Source organism: Rhopilema esculentum, chromosome 12 (assembly GCF_057945365.1).
Source record: "Rhopilema esculentum isolate cy_ngs chromosome 12, ASM5794536v1, whole genome shotgun sequence".
Classification (NCBI taxonomy): Eukaryota; Metazoa; Cnidaria; class Scyphozoa; order Rhizostomeae; family Rhizostomatidae; genus Rhopilema; species Rhopilema esculentum.
The window spans coordinates 8831576-8853609 of record NC_142826.1 but is presented as its reverse complement, the minus strand read 5'-3'; the positions used below and the strand labels follow the sequence as shown (position 1 = coordinate 8853609).

General features: G+C 35.7%; 1 protein-coding gene across 4 annotated transcripts in view; it reads left to right on the top strand.

Moving 5' to 3' along the window:
• Positions 1-21978, top strand: part of LOC135681746 (protein Wnt-3a) — a 54866-nt gene extending 32888 nt beyond the window's left edge. For 2 of the 4 annotated variants that reach the window (XM_065196346.2, XM_065196345.2), the window contains exons 3-8: positions 6420-6514; positions 16468-16728; positions 18573-18829; positions 18962-19236; positions 19711-19809; positions 20051-21978. In XM_065196346.2, coding sequence (XP_065052418.1) covers positions 16667-16728; positions 18573-18829; positions 18962-19236; positions 19711-19809; positions 20051-20437 — 1080 coding nt within the window. In that variant the 5' untranslated portion in view covers positions 6420-6514; positions 16468-16666 and the 3' untranslated portion in view covers positions 20438-21978. Of the gene's footprint in view, positions 1-6126; positions 6515-10693; positions 11790-16467; positions 16729-18572; positions 18830-18961; positions 19237-19710; positions 19810-20050 lie in introns of those variants that run through there. The other 2 variants (XM_065196344.2, XM_065196347.2) reach the window with 2 other exon arrangements.
• Positions 21979-22034: the final 56 nt, after the last annotated feature.

Sequence of the window (22034 nt, the reverse complement as noted above, 5' to 3'; positions counted from 1 at the left end):
ATGATTCTCTTTTATATTGGGTATATCTTATGACAACGTCTCAACTAAAGTTGCAAAGTGTTTGATTTTAATGGTCAACTTGTAGTAGCTAAATTAGTCTCAACTGTCAGTTATCAAACATGCAAAATACGTTAGTTTATAAATCAATAAAACTTTTAGAAAAAATACCAACCAGAGACAGTTTATTGGTCGTAAGAAACGTCTTGAAGCGTATGATATAGGTTTATGTTAAGTAAAGCCCAAACAAAAATACAAGAAAATCATGGGCATATTGGATGTAAAATGTTTAGGGGTTTTTTATTTGGATCTTGCCCGCCCGTTTTGGTATTGCTTCGTGGAGGTAGAATTACCTAGCCTGCGCACAGACATCAGTCTCTTTCTAGAGCTAGCAATCGTCTGACAATTGATAGGTGGAAATGAACATAAGGATATCATGCAATTCATAAAACGAAGTGAAATCAATTGGTTGATTGGCTGTTTTGTAGATAGTACCCATCATTGCCATTACCCATCACCTGTAAACTCAATGTGTAAGCAACAGGGAAGATAGAGCATGCGACGCAATTTATTTAACAGGAGTTTGTGTTCTCCCTTGTGATCGCGATGTTTACTTGATTCTTTTTACTCATACACAACACCTAAAAGCGTGGGACTAAGCCCACTGTTGTAGCTTCCCTTTTAAATTTAGAAAAGAGTTGGCCGATGAAACACGATAGTTTGCCAACTGGCTGAATGGTTCTAACGCCAAACAGTCAAATGTCTGGTCGGTTTCTTCAGAATACCCGATATTGTTGTAAGTTCTATAGTGTGAAGGTATAGTTTGGAAGGAACAAATTTGGCTGATTCTTTTTAAGCTGGGTGGCCTATTCAATACAGCCTACAATCAATCCAAGCATTACCAGCGAGTACCTCACTAGAAAATCTTGTAGTATCCTGCCTGAGCGGAGAACACACGCATTGTTCTTGTGGTGCCGTAAGTCCCGCCCGTGTTTTTGCAAGAGGGTCAGTCTGTTCTAAAGTATGCATCGAAGCGGATCAGCGAAAAGCAAACCAGTTTAATTGGCAAAATACCTTAGAAACCCATTACACAAATTATACAGATCAGTTGACCTGTATATGTTGGTTTTTCTACACCACCTCAGGGCAGTAGTTTATCTACAATACTTGTTACATTCTTGCGTCGCAGCAAATTATTCACATTGCTCCAGTAATTGAATTGTAGGTCTCGTGGTTAGATTTTACGTCAAGGTTTCCAGTTAAAAAATGACCAATAATCTTCTATGTGTCGATTTGGTAACAAATCGGATTCACATGCTCTGTATCGTTCCACATCATCCTTGGACGCAAAAGAAAAACTGGAAAACTTCAATGGCAGACCTTCCCTGTAATCAAAATAAGTTATTTACTGTAAACCAATCATCATGTAATATAAGCAACATACTTTCTCTTAAGCTCCATGGGCATGCGAACATCTTCAGCTTTTGTTTACCAACCATCAAAATGTATGCTTTTGCAGTCTCATCCTGATTGTTTGGCAGAAGTTGTGAAGGCAATTAGCCATAATACACCAAAGGCAATAGCGAAAAAAACTAGATGATTACTGCAGCTAAAAGGCATTAGCAATTTTTAACGGCATTATCAATGACGTAGAGGGCTCGCAATTGTGGGGACACATCTTCTGAACCTCCTCAAGACAATGACACCATTTTTAGAGAATAATGTAGCAGTAACAATTTGACACTTCTCTTTTGTCACCAGGTGCTGAATCACACGGTTAAAAGATAGCGTTAAAAGATTGCTTGTTAATTATCATGGATATAATGAAATAGATCTGAAAGGCGAAAATAGATACAGCTAATCTATAAATTAAATAATTACTAGTGAACAGCAAATTGAAAAGACAAGAATCCTTGATGAAATCATATGAATACCAGAGAGCATAAATGCCAGATGTATGAAGAGAATATAGCTACCATCAATACAAAACAGCTTAAACACAAAATGATCGACTTTCTGAATGCTTTGTAAGTTCCATTATTAGAATCACCCTAAGTGACAGGATATACTTTTTCCACCGCCAATATTTGTACCTTAACCTTATCACATTAATAAGGCATGCCAAAGGAAATAGCTAAACATGCTTACTTTTTGGGCCTGTTTACCAAAGTCTTCAAAGTATTGATAAATCTTTAAAATGATTTCCGAGTTTCAGATTTTCATTTTGCGTCCGTATGGAAATGAAAAAATACCATTGCCCCAACATACTGTGAAACGAACTTCCCATTCATTGGTAAAATATTGCATTGTTTACTAAACATCCTATTGTTTTTACGATACGTGATTGCTAGAAAACGGTGCTAGTAAAGAATTAATTATTTGCAAATTGTTTATCCATTCATATCCTTTCACATAACTAATACAGCTTTGTGTTTTTTGCTTTCATTAGAATAGTCTTCCTTTAAATTCACAAAAGTATTTGATAATAAAGTCCCATTCACTTCTTGATCATTAAAAACAATTTCCTAAAGACGAGATTGGAGTAAACATATTTTTCTTCTTTTTTTCACCATATCAAATAAAGGTCAAACATATCAACTAAGGAAACGAACACAGATCAAAATAGGTTATCGTGCCGTTTACAATTTCGATGGAGGTTTCACAGAAGAAAAGTGCCTCGTGCTTCCCAAACAATTTTTTGTGCTCGCAAAAATACAGAGTTGGGCGTCTGTTTATTTCAGAATTCAGGCAAAATTTGGTCATTCATCCAAAGAGACGCACAAATCTATTCTTCATTTTATTCTGATTGGTCTCTATACGCAGTACCTTTTGGCACAAACTTTCTAAAGACTTCTTGATGGTTTCAGCAGCTTTAAAATTTTCAGTTCAAACATAGAGGAATTTCTTTTAGATATCATGATATTATCTACCCACCAAAGTAAGCGAAGTTGATTTTGACCTACCATGACCAATTTTCATACCTAAAGTGACATTTCAAGCCCCATGGATCAGGTTATATGCCCAAGAAGGAAATAGATTGAATCTGACTTGGCTGTTTAACCTTATACATGGTTTCATTCAAAGCATTGCATATTGGCTGTAATAACAGCTTCTGTGTAACCAGTTCGTTCTTAACTACAAACAAATTTCTTTGAATTCTACTGCAAATAAAAAGATTGTGTATGGTTCAGCCGTTCTCATGAAAATAACAATCGCACTTTGTTGTTGGAGCATATTCACATGGAAACATTCACAAGGAAATTGAATTCTTTATTTTCATTTCAAATCTTTCGAAGCATCCGCCTGCATTCCGTAGTACAGTGTGAGTTGTTTTCAGAGCTAAGGAATCTGCCGTTCGCCGTTCTTTAAGATTTCTCATGTTTGGAAAAGGAAAACACATCTTTAAGCGTCTGTCCCTATTAATAGCGAAAGCCGCGAAGAAACTGCACTCTCAGTTTTATGTTGTGGCTGCTTCGGCAAGCACAAAAGCTGATGCCACAAATAACTTTTTCTACCTTCCCTCCCTTTGGCAAATTGATCATGGGTGATCTTCTGCTGCAAAAATTGAAATCTTCTTCCTGTTTTTCTGCCACGCAAGTTGATTGAAGACAAGATCGGGGGAACCGCAAGTAGGAAGACTCCAACGCAAGGGTAAAGGATAGAGCCTGTGGGGGTGGGGGGCTTTGTATTCAATGTCCGTTTAACTTTCCGGGAACGGTTGAAATTATTAATTTTTTTATTAATCTTGTTCATTGCCCGAAATTGTTTTTGAAAACATTTGAAGCAAAAAGAAAGAATAAGGGGAATGAAATTTTACTCTATCGGTAATACAACAGGCAGATGTATGTGAATTTTAGATAGGAAATTGTTTTTTGAGACTAAAGCGAGAAGCGAGAAAACTAGCATTGACTTCGAATTAGATGTTAACTTTTTCAAATCTAAGTAATGGTTATGTGGATGTAAAGTCTTGCTAGAGAGTAACAAAAATCCTTTATTGTTTGTTATAAATACATGATTTCTTCTGACTTTATTTTGTATCTAATTGCGTTCTTCATACAATTCCCTCAATCATGTAACATTTGGAGCTGCTTGCTCCTAATACGATATCTAATCTATGGTTGTCTGCCTTGATACTTCTGCGATGTAGACCTCTGTTTCTCGTTAATCAAATGCAATCCGTTGTTAATGTCAGCTTCCACGTCCCGTTGATTGCGTAATCTAAGCTATGATTGGCTTAAACATATGGATATATAGGTCACAATCGTGAGACCTTGATCAATTACCAGACCAAACCATATTTAAGGCTGTCTAATATCATTTTCGCAACTAGCATTGCATTTCTCTGATACTGGGCTAATGACATTCCCCAAGGCTAATGCAAAAAGCCTTGCAATCTCGTTTTTGCAAAGTCACTTATACACCCATGACGATGCATTTCACGTCTACGTCAGTCACCAGGCATATTTCTCGTCTAAATTTTTGCATAACTGAACTCTGACAACAACGCCCGTTGCTCTACCCTGTGACGTAATGAGCTCAAGTTATTTTTGAACATAATTCTTAGGTCCGCCTTTATAGAAACAACTTGATCACATCAACGTTGATGATATCCTGGATCATGTAGCAAATGAACCCCTTTCACGCCGCTGGCTGAAGCTTAACATTAAGACAGCTTCAATGAGAAGTCTGTCAAAGTAAAAGCTTTGCAAAATAGTACTGATTAGTTTTACAAGACTTCTTTGATTGTTTTTAAGTATCCCTATTTAGGTCCAGTTACAGTCAGTATGACAGATGACTGAAATCAGCTTGTCAGGAGAACCAAACCGCATTGTCATTTAACATCGTTCTTTACAAAAACTAATCAAAAAACTCTAACATAACTAATTGATCCCTTTTTTGCTAAGCAAACTGCTTAAGTACGATTAATCCTAACTTGCAGCCATATATTTTTTCTCAAAAATGTTAAACTTCCTCTACTTATCATGAAATGATCACTACTTCCGAAATATTGAACTTTTTTGGTATCAACGATTTCCTGTCAACGAATATCATGAAATTTTATTGATAATAGTTAGATTTTAGTTTTGAATTCCAAAAACCTAACAAAGCTTGGACGCGATTTATCTCACTGTATTTTTAGCATTTCTCGGTACACTCACCACCAGCTGTCTCTTCTGCTTTTGAAATACTTTTTTAATCGAAACTAATGCCTACAATTCAGAAGAGTTTTTAGACATTTGCTTTTAGTTTTAAGACCTCAAATGCAGACATTTGCTGTATGTTGTATCACAAGTATTATTCTTGGCACCCATGCTGCTGAAAAATTTGGACGGGTATCTTTGACTTTTTGCCATTGTAATACATTGCCCAAATGTGTTACACTAAATACCGGCATTTCTTAGATTATCAATCTAGGTATTGACCAGATCTGTTTGAAGATTGAACATTATTAAAAAAACTTACTAATTTTGCCTGGTATTACTAGTTCAAAGATTGCTTGTAGTTACGATGCCCCTTAGTTGTTGTAACGTGAATGTGTACAGGATGTCCTCTTGATGGCTGAAAATAAACTAGCTGCGCTCTTCAAAATTAACTATAGCTTTCAACGGACCTTTTCTTTTGCTCACGGCGCCTAAGGAATACAGCCAGCGGTTCTCTCTGGCTTTCTGACTTTGATTGGAATATGTCGTTATTGCTAAGGATGCAAAACAGTCTCTAATGTAAACGACATTCTGTTGCCTATTCATACAGATACAATTAGTTTATGCCCTGCCTTTCTTGTTTTGTTGGATAATTCCTGTAAAATTTTCACGGAAACTGCTTGTATGCTAGCCCTTGAAATTGCATGTGTCCTTCAATAAGGGTGATTTGATAAACGGCAATTTAATGTCCGCGGCTAGAGTCTAAACATGGGAAATTTCGAGGGCAGTTCAGTGAATCAGAACTTGAGAACTACCGGTGGAACAGATTGATGCATTGTAGTTTCCTAAGTTTTGGATAAATCTTCTATTGGAATTGGCGCTCCGCAATCTCGTTACGGTTCTCTGTTGAGAATTATGGTATTTGAAAGGGCGATGGTCCCAATCAGGTGACCTCCGTTCTCATCAAATAGCTGGTACGCTTGCGCTGGCATGCATTTATTCATTATCGTTTCTGTAGAACAGTCGACCAGCGTGGAAAATTTTGCTTTATGCAGTCGCTGCTTTTCACTCAAAACCTTAATAATATCGGCATTATTGAAGTTCTATTCAGAGTTGTTTAACAATTTAATGTGAAACTATAGACTCTTTGAATAAAGAGAAGACGAGTTGGAGGTTTGATACAAACAAAGCAAAATCCGCTTACTGCAATTCAAGAGGGTCGTCAATTTGTCAAAGGATCTTAAATCCCGCATTATCTTAATTTGTGTCCATCTTGTTCAGGATACACGATAGCCAAGTGGATTGTGAGAGAGCCAAGTGAGAATCACTGCGAGAGGGATCGACTACTTTACGCTAACAAGAAGATAAATTTGAAGGTAAGCCAGCTCAAATTATTTCATGTCCCCAAAGGTTACAAGACAAAATTATGCACTTCTTCTATGAACGGTTCATTCAATGATTGATACAAAGGCTGGGGTTAATTCGCTAGGAAAAATCATGGCCAATTGCCCTACCTCTACTGCAAGAGCTACAAATCTTTTCTCATACAGCTGATTAAAATCATCATAGAAAAGTTCAAGAAGACATGTTTTTCACATCACAGCATATCCTTTTATTTATGTTTTTTTATTTTTGAACAAACGAGGAGTGATTTTCTTGAGACAATTCTTGAAATATCACTTAGCATAGCTTTAGTACTTAGCTTTTTTGGCTTATCGTCCAAAATCTACAAATTATGCGGATTAAGCTTTAGCAAAGAGAGTAGCGACCAAAGATCGCTACCAGTGCTAATCTGAAGATTTGCCAAATTCCTAGTAAATAGGACATTAGCACCAGATGAAAAACGTTTAATAGAAGGGCCGCTCTTGCGTGGAACTCTGAACCTTCAAAGTATCTGTTGTCAATGTGAGACAAACTCTTCGTACAGGTAGAGCACCAGCTGACAAATGGAACTGGAACAAACATAACCTGTGTAAATTACAATGGTTTATCATTACGTTAAGGTGATGTAATCTAAGTAAGATAGCAATAGGGCTGTGCTTAGTGCATCGAGTCATTGTCGAGCAAAAGTAGAATTAATTACAAATGGAAGGGGTATCGACACTTGGGCAAAAGAAATCAGTCGACATTTTAAAAATTTTTAAACATCAGTTATTTCACGCAAGAATTCTACCTGCTGTTGTCTTTAATCTTTAAGTTACAATTGTTTGTGGTCTCCATGCAAAAGGTTATCTTGAAATCTTTGTTAGCAATCAATTGGTTTGAGTTCACCATTGCCTTTTTGCCACTGATTGGATTTGTGTATGGCGTAGACGGGTATTTATTTTATACAAACTGATATGTACTGTATTTCGCTCAGTATCATACGATGCGCTCGTTTAATTTCCCATGGCATCTGCAGAACTTGTAGCTTACATTTCCAAGACTAAGATTTCTAGGAATGGATATCATGAGTTTACTGCCATTTCTTCTCAAAACAATTTCAAAATATCAACTGAAGAAGCAACGGACTATGAAATTAATAGCAAAACCTTAGGTTAAACTTTACAGTGTACCAATTCGAATCATTTATAAAAGTACTTGTTAACTTAAAAAAATCTAACTAAAAAGAATATAATCTTGATGGCCATTGAAATTTTGCACTGAAATGAGAAAATAGTTTTGCAATTACCAATCTTCTTTCATATCCATGCATCATTCATATATTCAAAATCTGCTTTTTTACCATGTAGAAAATCAAATCCCTTTCACTACGTATGCTACTTTCTACAACATCAAATCCGAAATCCCCTTTACTTATTGATCACGACAGCAATCAAACAGTGTTAATAGGTCACCATAACAGCGAATTATTAAAACTTTATCGTTATCATCTGTATTGAAAAATGTTTGCCTTCTAAAATTAGACTTAATGAAATGCGTCGCAAAGATTTTCGGGATCGCCCTCTCAGCAGAAATGGCACCTCGTGGTCATTTTCTATGCCATTGTTTTAATGGAAATCGTTTTGCTGAGTCTTCTTTCTTTGCCCGAACCCCGTCTAGCTATGGGTGTAAATTTGACGCTATAAAACTCCTTCTCTCTATATATGACATCATATCATACAGAGAAGAAGCATAATTTGTCAAATTTGATCAATAGTTGTTTATCTCCTCTTTAATTGCCATTCATTTGAATTTTTAAAGAATGGTGGTCAAAACGTGTGTCATGTCAATAATGGAGTAACCATTAACAAGTGAAATCTTTTGTGACATTGTCTGGATGTCATGTTTCCAGAAAACTGGTTTTTCAGTGGATAATATGTGGCCTCCAAACTAAGAAGGAACCTTGATCAGAGCGTATTTCATCATACATTAGTTTAGAAGACTCCACTAACAAACTTAAAAGATTGTTCTATCAAATAGTTAAAAATTGACTAGTATATTTATCGAGTCACTATTATATATCTATCAAAAGATAATTGTATTGTGTTAGCCAATCAGGTTCACGATCACGACACATGTCCTTTTAACAAAACAAAAGTACCGAGTACCATTGGAATCTCATTCTAAAGAAAGGCCTAGCTCAATTGAAATGATTTTTTTTAATGTTTCCATAAAGCCTTCGCTTTCTGCGTTGAAATGTTCTTCCTAATGGTACATTTTTTTCTTATTTGATGGTTATTGATTTGGTTGAGGGTCAAACTGAAATGCCAAAGAATTCCTCAAAGGCTCTGTCCAAAATACAATTGATCCGGGTTTAAGATGACTTCCATCAGTGACAATTTCCAGAATCGATTTTTGGCACACCTTGCAGTTGAGTGAAAAGAGCCTAGCGGCAAAGCCTAAAGTCAAATATTTTACGGGCACACCCTTCACAATGAGGCAAACACTGTTTTGACAAACATGCCGAAATAATTGAATTGCATTCCTCTGCTGGCTGATCTTATAGACCTCTACACGTTAATACATCCCTTTCGCGAATATCGGAGAAAGACCTTTTTCTACTTAATTCTTGAAACTTCTATGTCATGGCCACATTGCTTTTTTCATAGCACTACAAGTTTTGTACTTTTTGCCAGAATTAAATTATTTTAAGGTACTGCGAAAAAGATTTCTAAGGGGGGAGGGAGAGGGATTGAGGGCTGAATTACCATAGTTTTCTTGGCCTCTACGCCTACGCTCAAGGCTGTTTGTCCTCTGATCTGATCTGTTTGTTCTCTCTTTACCAGAGAGAGCTTGCTTAAATCTTGTTTTATTTGGTGAAATGCAAGACGAATCAATATTAATCCAAGAAATATAGAATCTTACTTGAAAATTGCGTTTAGATAAACAAAAACAACATTGTTTAAACAAATACTTGCTTGGAAAATCATACTTTGGTATTTTGTAAGAAAGTCCATTAGGCCTTGTCGTTCTTGAAATATGCCTTTTCTCAAATATTAAAATTTATACTACAGCTTTGAAGCGATTTTGAAATTTGTAATGCAACGAAAGGTTTGCTAAGTACAGAAATTATAAAGCATTTTTTACACCCATTATAAGGCTTTTTGGAGAGGCAGGGGCCTAGGCAATGCCTTGGTATCTGGTGATTCTTCAGTTCAAGTGTTTCCAGCACAGATTTTCAATGAATGTTTTAGTTTCATTTATCATTGATGAGTATTTCTCGCTTAGAAAATTGAAAGAGAATTTTTTCTGCACCTTAAAGGTTGGCCAAATGATTTTTTGATTTGGGCCTTGTTGACCAGTTCCAGCGCCCCTAGTAAGTGCATTATATTACAGACAACTTGAAGAGCCTAAATGACAAGGCTCCGTTAGGTATGCTGCTTTTGAAAAGTAAAGGCAGCATATGTATTAAGGAGACACACGCGCTCTCTATTCTTATCCACAAACCTCAAGCCTTTATTCGAAGCTTTCCCTATTTGAAAGGCAGAAAATCACAAAACAAGGCTAGGTAGGCCACACACGACACTCTCTGTTAATTTTCGCTTAAATAATAACGTCGTGTGTTCAATTGTCGCTAATGCCACGGTTAACGATTTTCCAGCCAATGAATTGGTATTCTGATTTCATGTTAAAATGATTTTATAGGTGGTTAGCAGCATTAAGGACCTAATAAGAGGTACTTAAAAGCGAAACAAAGAAAATATAGTTCAGATATGTCGTTTCTTTTGGAATTCGTCCACTGTTATTGGCTTATATTCATAACTTACAATGTTTCATATGCACTTTAATTGGCTAGAACAGTCTTAAAGTATTATTAAGTTTTTGTATATATATATAGCATCGAATAACAGAGAATTATCTTTTTTACTATCTTGATCGCAAAGTAAATCTAAAGAGGTTGTGAGGTGTTACGATTAGCAGATACTTGGTGACATCAACCATCAACCATGGTTCCCTTTTCTTTAGTAATCTATATGAAATTAAAAAAACTCTCATCAAAATCAAATTGGTATCAAAAGATGGAAGGTCCTCGGGCAAACTGACATCTGAATAGAAGGTTGACTGTGGAAGAGGCTATTTTGTGATCAGCAATTGAATTCATCCTGTGTTGTAGAATGGAGAGGGGACAATGGGTACTTTCCAGTAATGTTACCCTGAAACAAAACCTAATTGTAAAATTTTGACATTTGCATTGAAATAGACAAGATAATCGTGCTTTGCTTACAAAACTGTCTTAAATGTAACCAAAAAACTATTTTTAGAGAACTGTTTAGCCCCACTTTCCCTGCCACCCTAAAAAGCAAGCTACTCGTTGCCACATGTATCCGACCACACTGGATGGCACACAATGGCACATGGCACAAAATATGAATGAACAAATCTCTGAGAATCTACACAAACATAAGACTCCAATATTTTTGCCTAAAACATCCCCCATCTGACACATTTTGCCAGGGATACATAAAACCAATCTCAACCTATGGTAAAAATCTCAAAATACCTGACTACAGTGATGGTCTAAAGTTTTGTCACATTAAAACTAGATATTGCACATTATCAAATGCATTACACTCTCCCCATTATAACAAATCTATTTTATGTAATCTTTTAGAGCCTCAAATGTTAAACAACGATTTGTAACAGATAATTATAAAAGTTAACTGTGCAACCAACATTGTTTTTAGAAAGAGGGATGAAATAACGGCACTTTCTTTAGAATGTCGGATTCGTCAAAAACATGGGGTAGGGGACTCCCTCTTACTTAGATAGTACATTGTACCACATTTCATTGTAAATATCGTGTTGCTAGAATAGCCTTTGGGTTAAAACTGTTTTCTTTTACTTCCTCGGAAAGATAATTTTACAGACCGACAGGAAAGGGGATCATTGCTTAAGAACATTTCATTGATGATGGTTTTCCGAAGTTTGATTGTATCTTTTCTTTTACGATCTTCTTTTGTTACTTACACTTCCACAAAAAACCGGACCTTAGCTACGGAAGATCATTTTATCTATGCTTTTCATCAGATGTTGAGAATGTACACAGCTGATAATACAGTTTCCCATTAAGTTTCAATATTAGTAACATCCCATCCTTGTTGGAGGTTAGCGTTCCCGGAGCACTGTTGAGGAAGTCTCGAAAGTTACGACTTGGTGAGTGGATAAGATCAAGGCGCCGGTCTTTGTTCGTTAGATGTGATCAAGTGGATAAATCGAATTTGTTAAGATGTAAGTCTGATAAAAGGATATTTTGATACAGTAATTTGCCATTATATTGCCATATACTCACCAATGATCCGATGTTGCCCTCTTTTCCTTCGAGGAATGTTAAACTAATGCACACTGTATAATCTATGGGAAACAGAGGAATTATTTTAATGATGAAAGCTTGTTAACAGTTCTTATTATCGAATCTGAAGCCTCGCTATGCGATCTTTGATGTATCGAATTGTGGGTACCGCCGAACAACGCGGATCCTTTTTGATGCAAAATGAAATTGTGACTCTTACAGTTTTAAAAAGGCTACAGACATGGATTGAAAACAGATAACTTCTTTTTTTGACGCTATGACTTGGAACCTTTTGAAATGTGACCTCATGGAGACTTTCGTGAAACCGATGGTTTTAGATAAAACGGCATAATACATCAAATTTTTGATAAGAAGCAAAGGTCGACATGGTGTACTCGGGTGATCTTCTGTGCATTGTATACTGCAGCAAAATTCAGTGCAGGCTATCAATATACATTAGTTTACTTAATCTAAAAATCGTCTCATTTGCGTTTGGTGCCTTTATGTGAACTTTCATGCTTGAAAATATCATTATTTCATACTTTGTAATATGCTTCATTACAGAAGATTATGGATTTGTCGAAGTTGTTTCTGAAAAAATTTTAGGACGTCTAGCGAGTTTTCATATCTCCTGTTTTAAGCTTAGCGAGCCATCCAATCACATTGATGGAAAATCGTAAAATTTCGAAGATTGTACCTTATTTTTTTTGCTTCTAGTACTAAAGTTTCTCAACTTTTCCAGTTGAAGTTTCTTATAAAAACAAAATATTACACATATGCCAAAGACAGGCATTAATGATACGATAAAGGACATTCACTCTCTTTCAGAAGAATTCATCCTGTTCCATTTAAAGGGTTTTCCTTTTGACACCAAACGAGCACCCTTTTTATGTTGCCTGACTTAAAGTACCTATGGCATCATTAATTCCATTCACAGATTACAATAATTGATTCGTGGGCGGTGCAGTGTGCTGTGTCATCATTTGCAATTGAAAATTTTACCAAACATCGTTTACTGACGTATTAAAAAGCTGAATGCAAGTGACTCTATATCTACATTTAAAGATAAGCTACTTTATATATTCTAAGCAAAGTTTTCGACTACGTATGTTCAGGTTGTAAATGACTTATCAACACTGATTCTTGGCGAGATTATGCAAAGCATCCATTTTGAAACAACGCTTCGATCTCTTCATACCCTGAATTTTATGACAGAGCAACGAAAAAATTGACAAAATTTGACTTTTTCATGTGAAAATTTTTTGTCGGGTTTTCAGTGTGCTGCCTTGTTTGTTGATTTGCTCCCGTCGCAAGTAGTAAAAACATTCTGATAAATTTTTGTTAATAATTAAATTACTCTGTTCCACTTCCCCATAACCCTGAACTTGGTGTCTTCTCCCAAGTTGCAGACGGTACATTTACATCTTCATAAAATCAGAGCCAGTAAGTCACAAAAGATAATCCCTTTGACACGAAACTTGGATTTTTCGTTGTACCAATTTTCTGTGGATAACCCATTGCGGTAGATAAGGCCCACTACTTTCATCTAAAGAACGAACTAAAATTTGGAGCCATGTATTTGTCCTTAGCAGTACGCGGTTGGTTTAGTAAGGAAATCTTCTTAGGACTGATGGTATACAGTCCAAAAACCAAGCATTAAGCTAAAGCCACTTTCCTTAAAAATCGTTTGACCAGATTTCCTGGCGACGATGAAAATGTCCCGCTCATTCACGTGCTTGGCCAGGACAACTACGTCATCGGACAATGTCACTGACCGCAGAACCTTCACAAACTCATATTCAACTAAACATATTATACGAGTTCTTCGCAAAACATTTTTATTAAGTTGTAGTATCGGCTCGAAATCATTTTAGCAAATGTAATAAGCCTGGGTAGTCTCCAGAATCTGATAACATGGTCTCGTGTTTTGATTTCATTACTTTTTAAGAACATGTTTATTTGTTACCTTCGCTTTTTGTTTGTGAGATGATAGCATACCATAGTGTTCTAATTACTTTTGATACATTTGTATGCTGCTAGATATTCTTCGTCTCTAATTCTCCGACATTTTCATGAATTACAAACGCACTAATGATATTCATAACACTTCTTAGAAAAAAGCTCACAAACAATAACATTGGTTGTGATTACATTGTAGATGGTGTATTTTACTGTACACAATCCTCCTCGGCTATTCTATAGTGTGTTGTAGTATTTTATAGCTCCACAGTAGTACTTAGAACATGCAAGTTGGGAGGCGTTTTGCGGTGTAGCTCTGTGAGACTTCATAGGACATTGCCCACTAAATTGGATTTTGGCCCACCTGAGTTCTTTGTTACTGTTGCTAGTCATTTCCACCAAAAGAAAAAATTCACAAGCACTCAAGATAAATGATAAACATTTTTTATAAAGTTGTACAATTTTAGTGGCCGTCATACAAAGATGGAGTTATTGTATACAAGAGATTAGGCGTCGATCAATAAAATTTGAAAAAACCACATCAACTGAATATCGTGGCTTGAGCAAATTAGCGGAAAACTTCGAATAATTTTGATGCTATCTACAACTAGTATTGTTAGAGTTTCTAGCTTCTATATTGTCAATTCAAGCACCTAAGTCATTCTAATAGCGAACCTAATAAGTGTATTCAAATTAACCAATTTTGGTCTTATATAGCATATTACTACCTACGGGCATTGGTTTCCAAACTAAGATTTTACGAGTCCATGATAAAACCATTGCGGTGGATGTTAAGCTTTTAAGCTGTAAAAGAGGACGATAGCTATTAAGGAAGCTCAGTACATTCCTGATTTTGCGGCAGTTTCGATATTATGGATTTTATGCATATCCTAACTATTTGATGTAAGTTATCATAGATACACAGTTTCTAAGGAAAAGGTTGCAATTGAACTCTGCAGTTAAATCAAGCACTTGAGCATGAATAAGATTCTGTGTTTGGATCGAGCTCAATGACATTTTTTGGAAATCATGATAGGTGGTGGATTCACTTCCTTATTTAGCAATTTTGGTGGTGGATCCAGGTTACATTGAACAATATCAAATCCATGACAACCAGGATCAACTTTGGTCATAAATCTGTATGTGTCTTTAAAGGATACATGCTAATACGATTTTTTGAAAAAATTCTTGAATGTCAAAGATAGACTTCTTCGTTCGAGATTTTTGCTATTCACAGCAAGTATAGAATAGAAAATCTAAACTTAATTAAACATTGAAGTGTTTCTTACAGGACTCTCTTCGTTTTAATATGCTCTCCGACTCATTTATAGAGTCTTTTTCCTAGTGGACAACTTGACGTAAAACCTTAATTATCATCTAAGATATCATATATTCCTTTATTGTACCAACGTTTTAAAGATTGACACGGGAATGTTTACAAACTCAGGGGGTTAGCAAACTACAATTTCTTAGGAATGATATGAAGTTACCAAATTGATTAGGACAGCTGTGCTTCAATGTAATTAACTCGTAGTAAACAATTAAAAGAGTAAACAATATCCTTGATTGACCAATTGTTGTCATAACCCCTTTGGGACAACACCTCTCATCCAGGTTAAGGGGGCAATTTGTCAAAATAACGCCTTAATTTGTTTACCCCACTCCTCTGAAAAGAGCTCCTTTGGGATCTCCCAAAGCAATTAAATCATTAGCATTGTTTACTTATTTCATTGTATAGTTTCGATTAAAAAAGTTTACAATTAGGTGTTACTGCATTATTGCAAACAAAATTTTGTCAAATTTTCTTCAATTTTTCTACTTGTTTATTAATCATACCTGATTGACCAAAAACTTGAACAAAAATGATTGGCATATGTTTACAGAGGGACGGGCTTAAAACTTGAAGGAGTATTCTTTCCTTGCTTTTTGACTAGGCTGTTGAGCGGTGAAAGGTTATGAAATGGTTTAAATATACTAAATTTGTCTTGAACCCTGGTAACTTGCACAAGGTTAATCCGCCAAACCATCTACAGTAGGTGACCATACGAGATTGAAGATAGAGAAAACAATTATTCGATAATTCCAACTCTCTCAAACATCTTTTGCGTTTAAGGGCCTTCTCACGTGAAAACAAATCTGACTCAGATGGTCTTAAAACAATCCTCTCCTTTTATCAGCGAGTACTTTCATTTACGTCAATATTTATCAAGCAATAGTCTCTGAATGTTATCGAAAGGAAGCTGTCACGTGCACTTTTCTTTCTCCAATGCACCATACAAGTGTTGTCCTATCCATCAGCCTTTCCAACATCTCTGCCTACATTTACCTAAAGCATTGTCCCTCTTATCCTCATGCTATGATTTGTTTGCTCGGTGATAACAGAATTTATTCTACTTTCTGAGTCGTTCGCGAACAAAAGGCATTTTAGGAAATCTACTGGATTTAGTGTCCTTAATAACACATATAGCTGCCGACTGTAAGAAATGACGGCAGTATAAATTGAGGGGCAACCAAGCTTCTAACTTGCAATTGTTTCATTTAATCGACTTTTTGTTCACATTTGACAAATTGTTTCTGGCTTATTCTTAATTTGCAGTTGGAAAGGAACCCATTCATAGTACGAGAAATTCAATTAATCGATTAAACTTGTTTTCAAAGTTTTAGACTGGGCCGGAGCGCACACAATAGGACAAGTCCTCGGAGAGTTGCAGCAAGCCCCTCGGTGGATCAATTGTAGCACCCGCACGCTTATATAGCTGTCAGCCGGAGCTCTTTGGTAATCACACACGGACGCGGTTGCCGCACGTCTCGGATTCCTTACCGTCGTTTATCGAGAATTGATCGTTGTTTATCGAACATGGCCATTACTATCGCAGTCTTTCTTTTCGCTTTGATTCAAAGCGGCTTCGCTTACTGGTGGTAAGTTTTATTCCACTCTGTTTCTTATTTTACTACCTGCTTTTTCAAGAAATTTTTCCCGTTATCGATCGGATTGGTTTGGAATTTCTTTAAAAGATTCCATTGCATGAAATATTGTGTATATGCATCATCTGTACGAATTATCAATTTTCTACAAACATCGTGGCCAAATGATACTCATGTTTCTGAATTTATAATTATGCATTATATTCATAGAACACAGATTTTCTCAAACTGATAGTTATGTCACCATTAATTTGAAATTCACGAAGATTTTAAACATTTCATTTAAATTATGAAGCATATCCTTTCGTTCTTTCACTGAATGTATTAAACTAATGATAAATTTTCGATGAAGACACAATATGTAATTTGACAAGTCGTAAGAATCGCTAATCTTTATGATCAATGTCTGTGCTAACAAATCAGTAGCTATGCGATCATTTGTAGAATTATCAAAGTGGATGCAAAATATTTACTGTTAACTTCATTCAAAAGAAACACTTATGCTTGATTCATAATGCAACTAAGCGCAAATCTGTTGGGCTATGTTATCTAGACATTCTCAATGTAGCAATCCAGCTTTACAAACAGTTAGTCGCTTGTAATCGCACTTGCAACTAAAATATTCGTGCCACAGTTAGATAGCAGATATTTACTATCGCGATTTCATCAAAGCCACTAAGATACTTTAAAATAAAGGCTAGCACTGTAATCTTGCTTTCTTGGTTTCGCCCTTAACACCAATGGTTGATGGTAGTAATTGGCTTAAAATCACAGACTCCTTGATTGAGAACATTAATGAAGACTACTGGGCTTTGTAGAAACACCCATTGAGAGTCTATTGCTCTGTTAATAATGACTTTTATTTATTGGATACCAAATTTTTAATTTCTTTACACTTTGACTTGTCTTTTTGCTTTTAAAAACAAAGAAAAATTGTTATAGCTTCATTCAACTTTGAAAATATTTCTTTGTTCAACCACAAGACGTATTGACCTAAGCAACCTTCTAGCCATTTAATTCATCTGTATGGTCAAGTGAAATATTCCTTATGATGACTATATATTAGTGTTTTTAACTAGCCTGGCTATAATGTGTTTATGATATCAATGTAAAGATCCTTTTAAGAACTCATATCAACACCCAATACAGGAATGTGTACCTGTTTTCAAAATTTGAAGATCAACATGGAAGAGACTATGTGTAATTTGAATGAGGCGGTAATAAGCTATGTTAGGGTCTTTGACAGTTCTACAAATGTCTTTGAGAATTTTCCAGAGCGCTAAATTTTGTCAAGAAAAAATTTAAAAAAATTTAGCAAACCCATGTGTCACCTGTATATCAGGATGAGGTCATTATTTTGTCCAAGTGATCACATCCCAGTTATTTCAATATGTAAATCATCTTGTTGAAATTGTTGCCTTAGAAATTTTCACAAAACATTCGATGGGAAAAATCAACAGAAGGCCATTTTTAACTAGCTTATTGATGCAAATTTCATCATTTAATGTCATTGGGATTAAGTTGCAGTCGGAGACTCTTTATACGGTGTCTTTAAGGTATCTTGGCTGAAACAGCCAGATTTTGGAAATGTAAAAGGCAGGTACCCTGGGGAAAAAAGAGATCTGGCATCTAATCACTTAAACGTCGCGATAAGTGAATTGCCAATGTACGAAATCAATGAAAGCCTTATTTGCTTCTCTTGATACTTTAACCCGTCACATTGGAAGTAAGCCCAGTTTATACAAAGATCACTTCCATACAAAAAAGCTTTTTAATACAAGGACCTCGATGATTTTAAGAACAATCCAATGACGTCATCTTCACCAATTCCATTTCAGGGCACTAGGTACTGGAGGATTGAACGTAATGACGCGACAAAACGTGAGAAGCATCGATGCATCGTCGATCTGCGGTCAGCTACCAAACATTTCTGACAAACAAAAGAAGCTTTGCAGAGAATATTCTGACTTACTACCTAGTGTAGCATTGGGTGCAAGGATATCAATTGAAGAATGCAAGTTCCAGTTTAAGAATAACAGATGGAACTGTCCAGTTAATGGGGAAAATTCAGTTTTTGGAAAAATTCTAGATAAAGGTTGGTAGTTATGTATGAAAGTCTTTGAAATCTATATGTGGGTTGATCACTAGTGCTACATGGTATTCTGAAAAATAAAGGAAGATCTGTTATGTATTCAAAATATCTAAAAGGCATTTTTTATTCACCTAGGAACAAGAGAGTCTGCATTCATTCATGCAATAACTGCTGCTGGTCTGGCTTCAGCTGTGACGGAAGCATGCGCACAAGGAAAGTCCACACATTGTCATTGTGACAGAAGATACAGGAAATCGCCGGCGAATGGCGGCTGGAGATGGGGCGGTTGCAGCAGAGATTACAGTTTTGGCTTGAGATTTTCAGAAAGGTTTGTTGATTCTTCCGAAGACGGAAAAAGAAAAACACCAAGAAGGGACATGAATAAGCATAACAACCGCGCTGGTAGACAGGTGAGATTACTGTTCTAACGTATCTTTGCAATAAGATATTGCGTATTGCAGATATTCTTAAAAACAACTAAGAACTGAATTTTCATTTACTCTTAGTACTCTTAGTATTCAAAGACTCTAAGTACTTAAAATTTCTTCAGCCATTATCTGAAAAAATGATATAGTTTGAAAATTACTGATTTGTCCTGAAATTTACATAGCTTTTACAAAAAACAATAACAAATATTTTTAGTCTCCATAAACAGAAAAAGTATCTGTATCTATTGTTGAAAACCTACAGACAACCTATAATGTGTATGCTTCTCTAAATTTGATTCAAAGAAAATCTAGATTTGGCAATACCGTTTCTTCTGCCTTCTGGGCCCCTTTTTCAACTAGTTTGTTTATGGACCTTTCGAATAGCCTGTCTAATGTCTAATTCTTGTTAACATTAAATTCTATCTTAACTAAATTGATCTCTCTTAATCTTAACAGGCAATTAAAGACGGTTTATACACTAAATGCAAATGCCACGGTCTTTCCGGATCATGTGAACTAAAGACGTGTTGGATTAATATACCAAAATTCCGCTCTGTAAGTAGATTCAAATTTTTCTTTACTTGCTTTTATTTGCCTTTGTTTTGCTTTTAGTTTTAGAATGTTTCCCATGTGATTGAATGCTTGTATGGCTAGATCTGACAAATCAAATGTCGTCTTTCAAAATCCAATATGCTGTTGTTTAAGTCTACAGAACACAACGTTTTTGTTGCATTCGATCGTTTTTTCTTGATTATGTCAGCTTCGATGCAATCTCTGAATGCATTTTCTCGTTTAGGTTGGAGAAAAACTCAAAGAAAAGTACAAGAATGCTCACGAAATGAAAGTTGTAATGAAGCCAAGAAAGGGATCAAGCAAGCGGTACAGAAAGTTGAGGCCCAAGAGCAAGAGCGGTGATAAACCAAATCCAGGAGATTTGATATTCTATGAAAAATCGCCAAGCTTTTGCCGATCTGATGCAAAATCGGGCTCAATCGGAACAAAAGGACGTGAATGCAATATCACATCAACAGGTGCTGACGGCTGCGATCAAATGTGCTGTAGAAGGGGATATGACTTTAAGGCAGTAGCCGTTACAAAATCTTGTAACTGTAAATTTGTCTGGTGCTGTAGTGTCCGATGCCAGAAATGCACGGTTATCCAAAAGGTCTACACTTGTAGGTAGATCTCAAGGATGCAACTTTAGCAAGTAGGATTGCACATTGCGTTAATGATCGATTTTGAAGTTTAATCGTGGCAATGGCCCCTAAATAGCTTCAATGGCCCTCCGGCCGTCCCTCCTACTACAGAAAAGCCTACCAGCCGTCTTCTCTAATTACACCCCAATCCTCACCTGCCCTATATATGCACTGATTTTTAATTTCAAAGTATTATTAATCCCGTGGTTCTTTAATCCGTATGAATTTAGAGTCAGTTATTTTTGCCCTACTCGCAGTTAAAACACTGATAGTTCTTGGTTAAAACACTGCTAGATGCTGTAGGATTGGGGTTGTAATACCAATGTTTGTTGTTCGGGGGAATGCAACGTTTAGAGGGCCACTCGATTGTGTCTCTGACTGCTTAAACACCCAGCAAGTTGTAATATATTTGTTTCGGAAGCACTAGGGGTGCTTCTTATTGGAAAGTCGTTGAAGACGTAAAATAATTATGACACCTATTTATTATGCATTAAATTTTTAATGTAAATGTGTATATATTCTGTCATGAAAACTTTGTGCTCTTTAATTATGAAGCATCGATTAACTGGCAAAAATAACTCTTTAACCCAGATAAGAACACGTAGAGAGATATATGTATATAGCTAAGCTTTGGTGTTTGCCTAAAAAATCGTTTATGTTTGATAAAGTTGGTGAAAGTAACTGACTCGTGACTGTATTTTGGTTTTATGTAGCTTAACAAGACTGACACCAAGAATCAAATTGCTTAAATATATATTAAGAAAATTTGTTTTGTACTAAAATTAGATTGACGCACCAAGGTTAATACGTAACTATGATAAGATTTCTTGCATATCCAAAACTTGGTTAAACCTTTAATAAAACATTTGAGTGAGACCTTTGTAAATGTTCCTTGACTGCCACATGAGCTTCAATACAATACAAGGATTTCCGTGTACAGTCAACCGGAGTTTGGAAAGAAATATGGACTATTATATGCTATCAGGGTGCTCACGTGTTTTCCATTCCAAAGTGGATGACGTAGCTTTTGATCTTCTGTTCGATGATCGCTTAGGTAACTTTTTTAATATCAATTTTTAAGCATCTAATTTATTGTCATCTTATAAACCGGTAATCAAATCCATATTTATACCTAATAATTGATACTGCAAATGCACTGTCAAATCGAAATTAATTGAGATTTGCAAAAATTTTGTTTCTCTCTGTTGCCATTCTATTTTACTTGAAATTCTATTAGAATGAAAGAAAGGACACCGACAATCCTTTCATTTGTGTAGGATTGCTAAATTACGAAATATTAGCATCAAGAGTTTAGATTTTAGAAAGTGAGAAATCTGAAACCAATTAGTGTTTTAAATTCCAAATCAAATTCATATTGATGCAAATGTACGTCTATCAAAATGATAAATCTTTTTAAAGCAGTGAATTGAAGAGGTGAATTGAAACTTATTTGAAGAGGTGAATTGAGGATAAAGATTCTAAATATAAGGTAGAAAACTAATAGTTACTGAAACACAACAGTTATGTCATGTAAATTGTTCACGGTTTTGAAAATTATATAGATGATTAACTATTACCTCGACG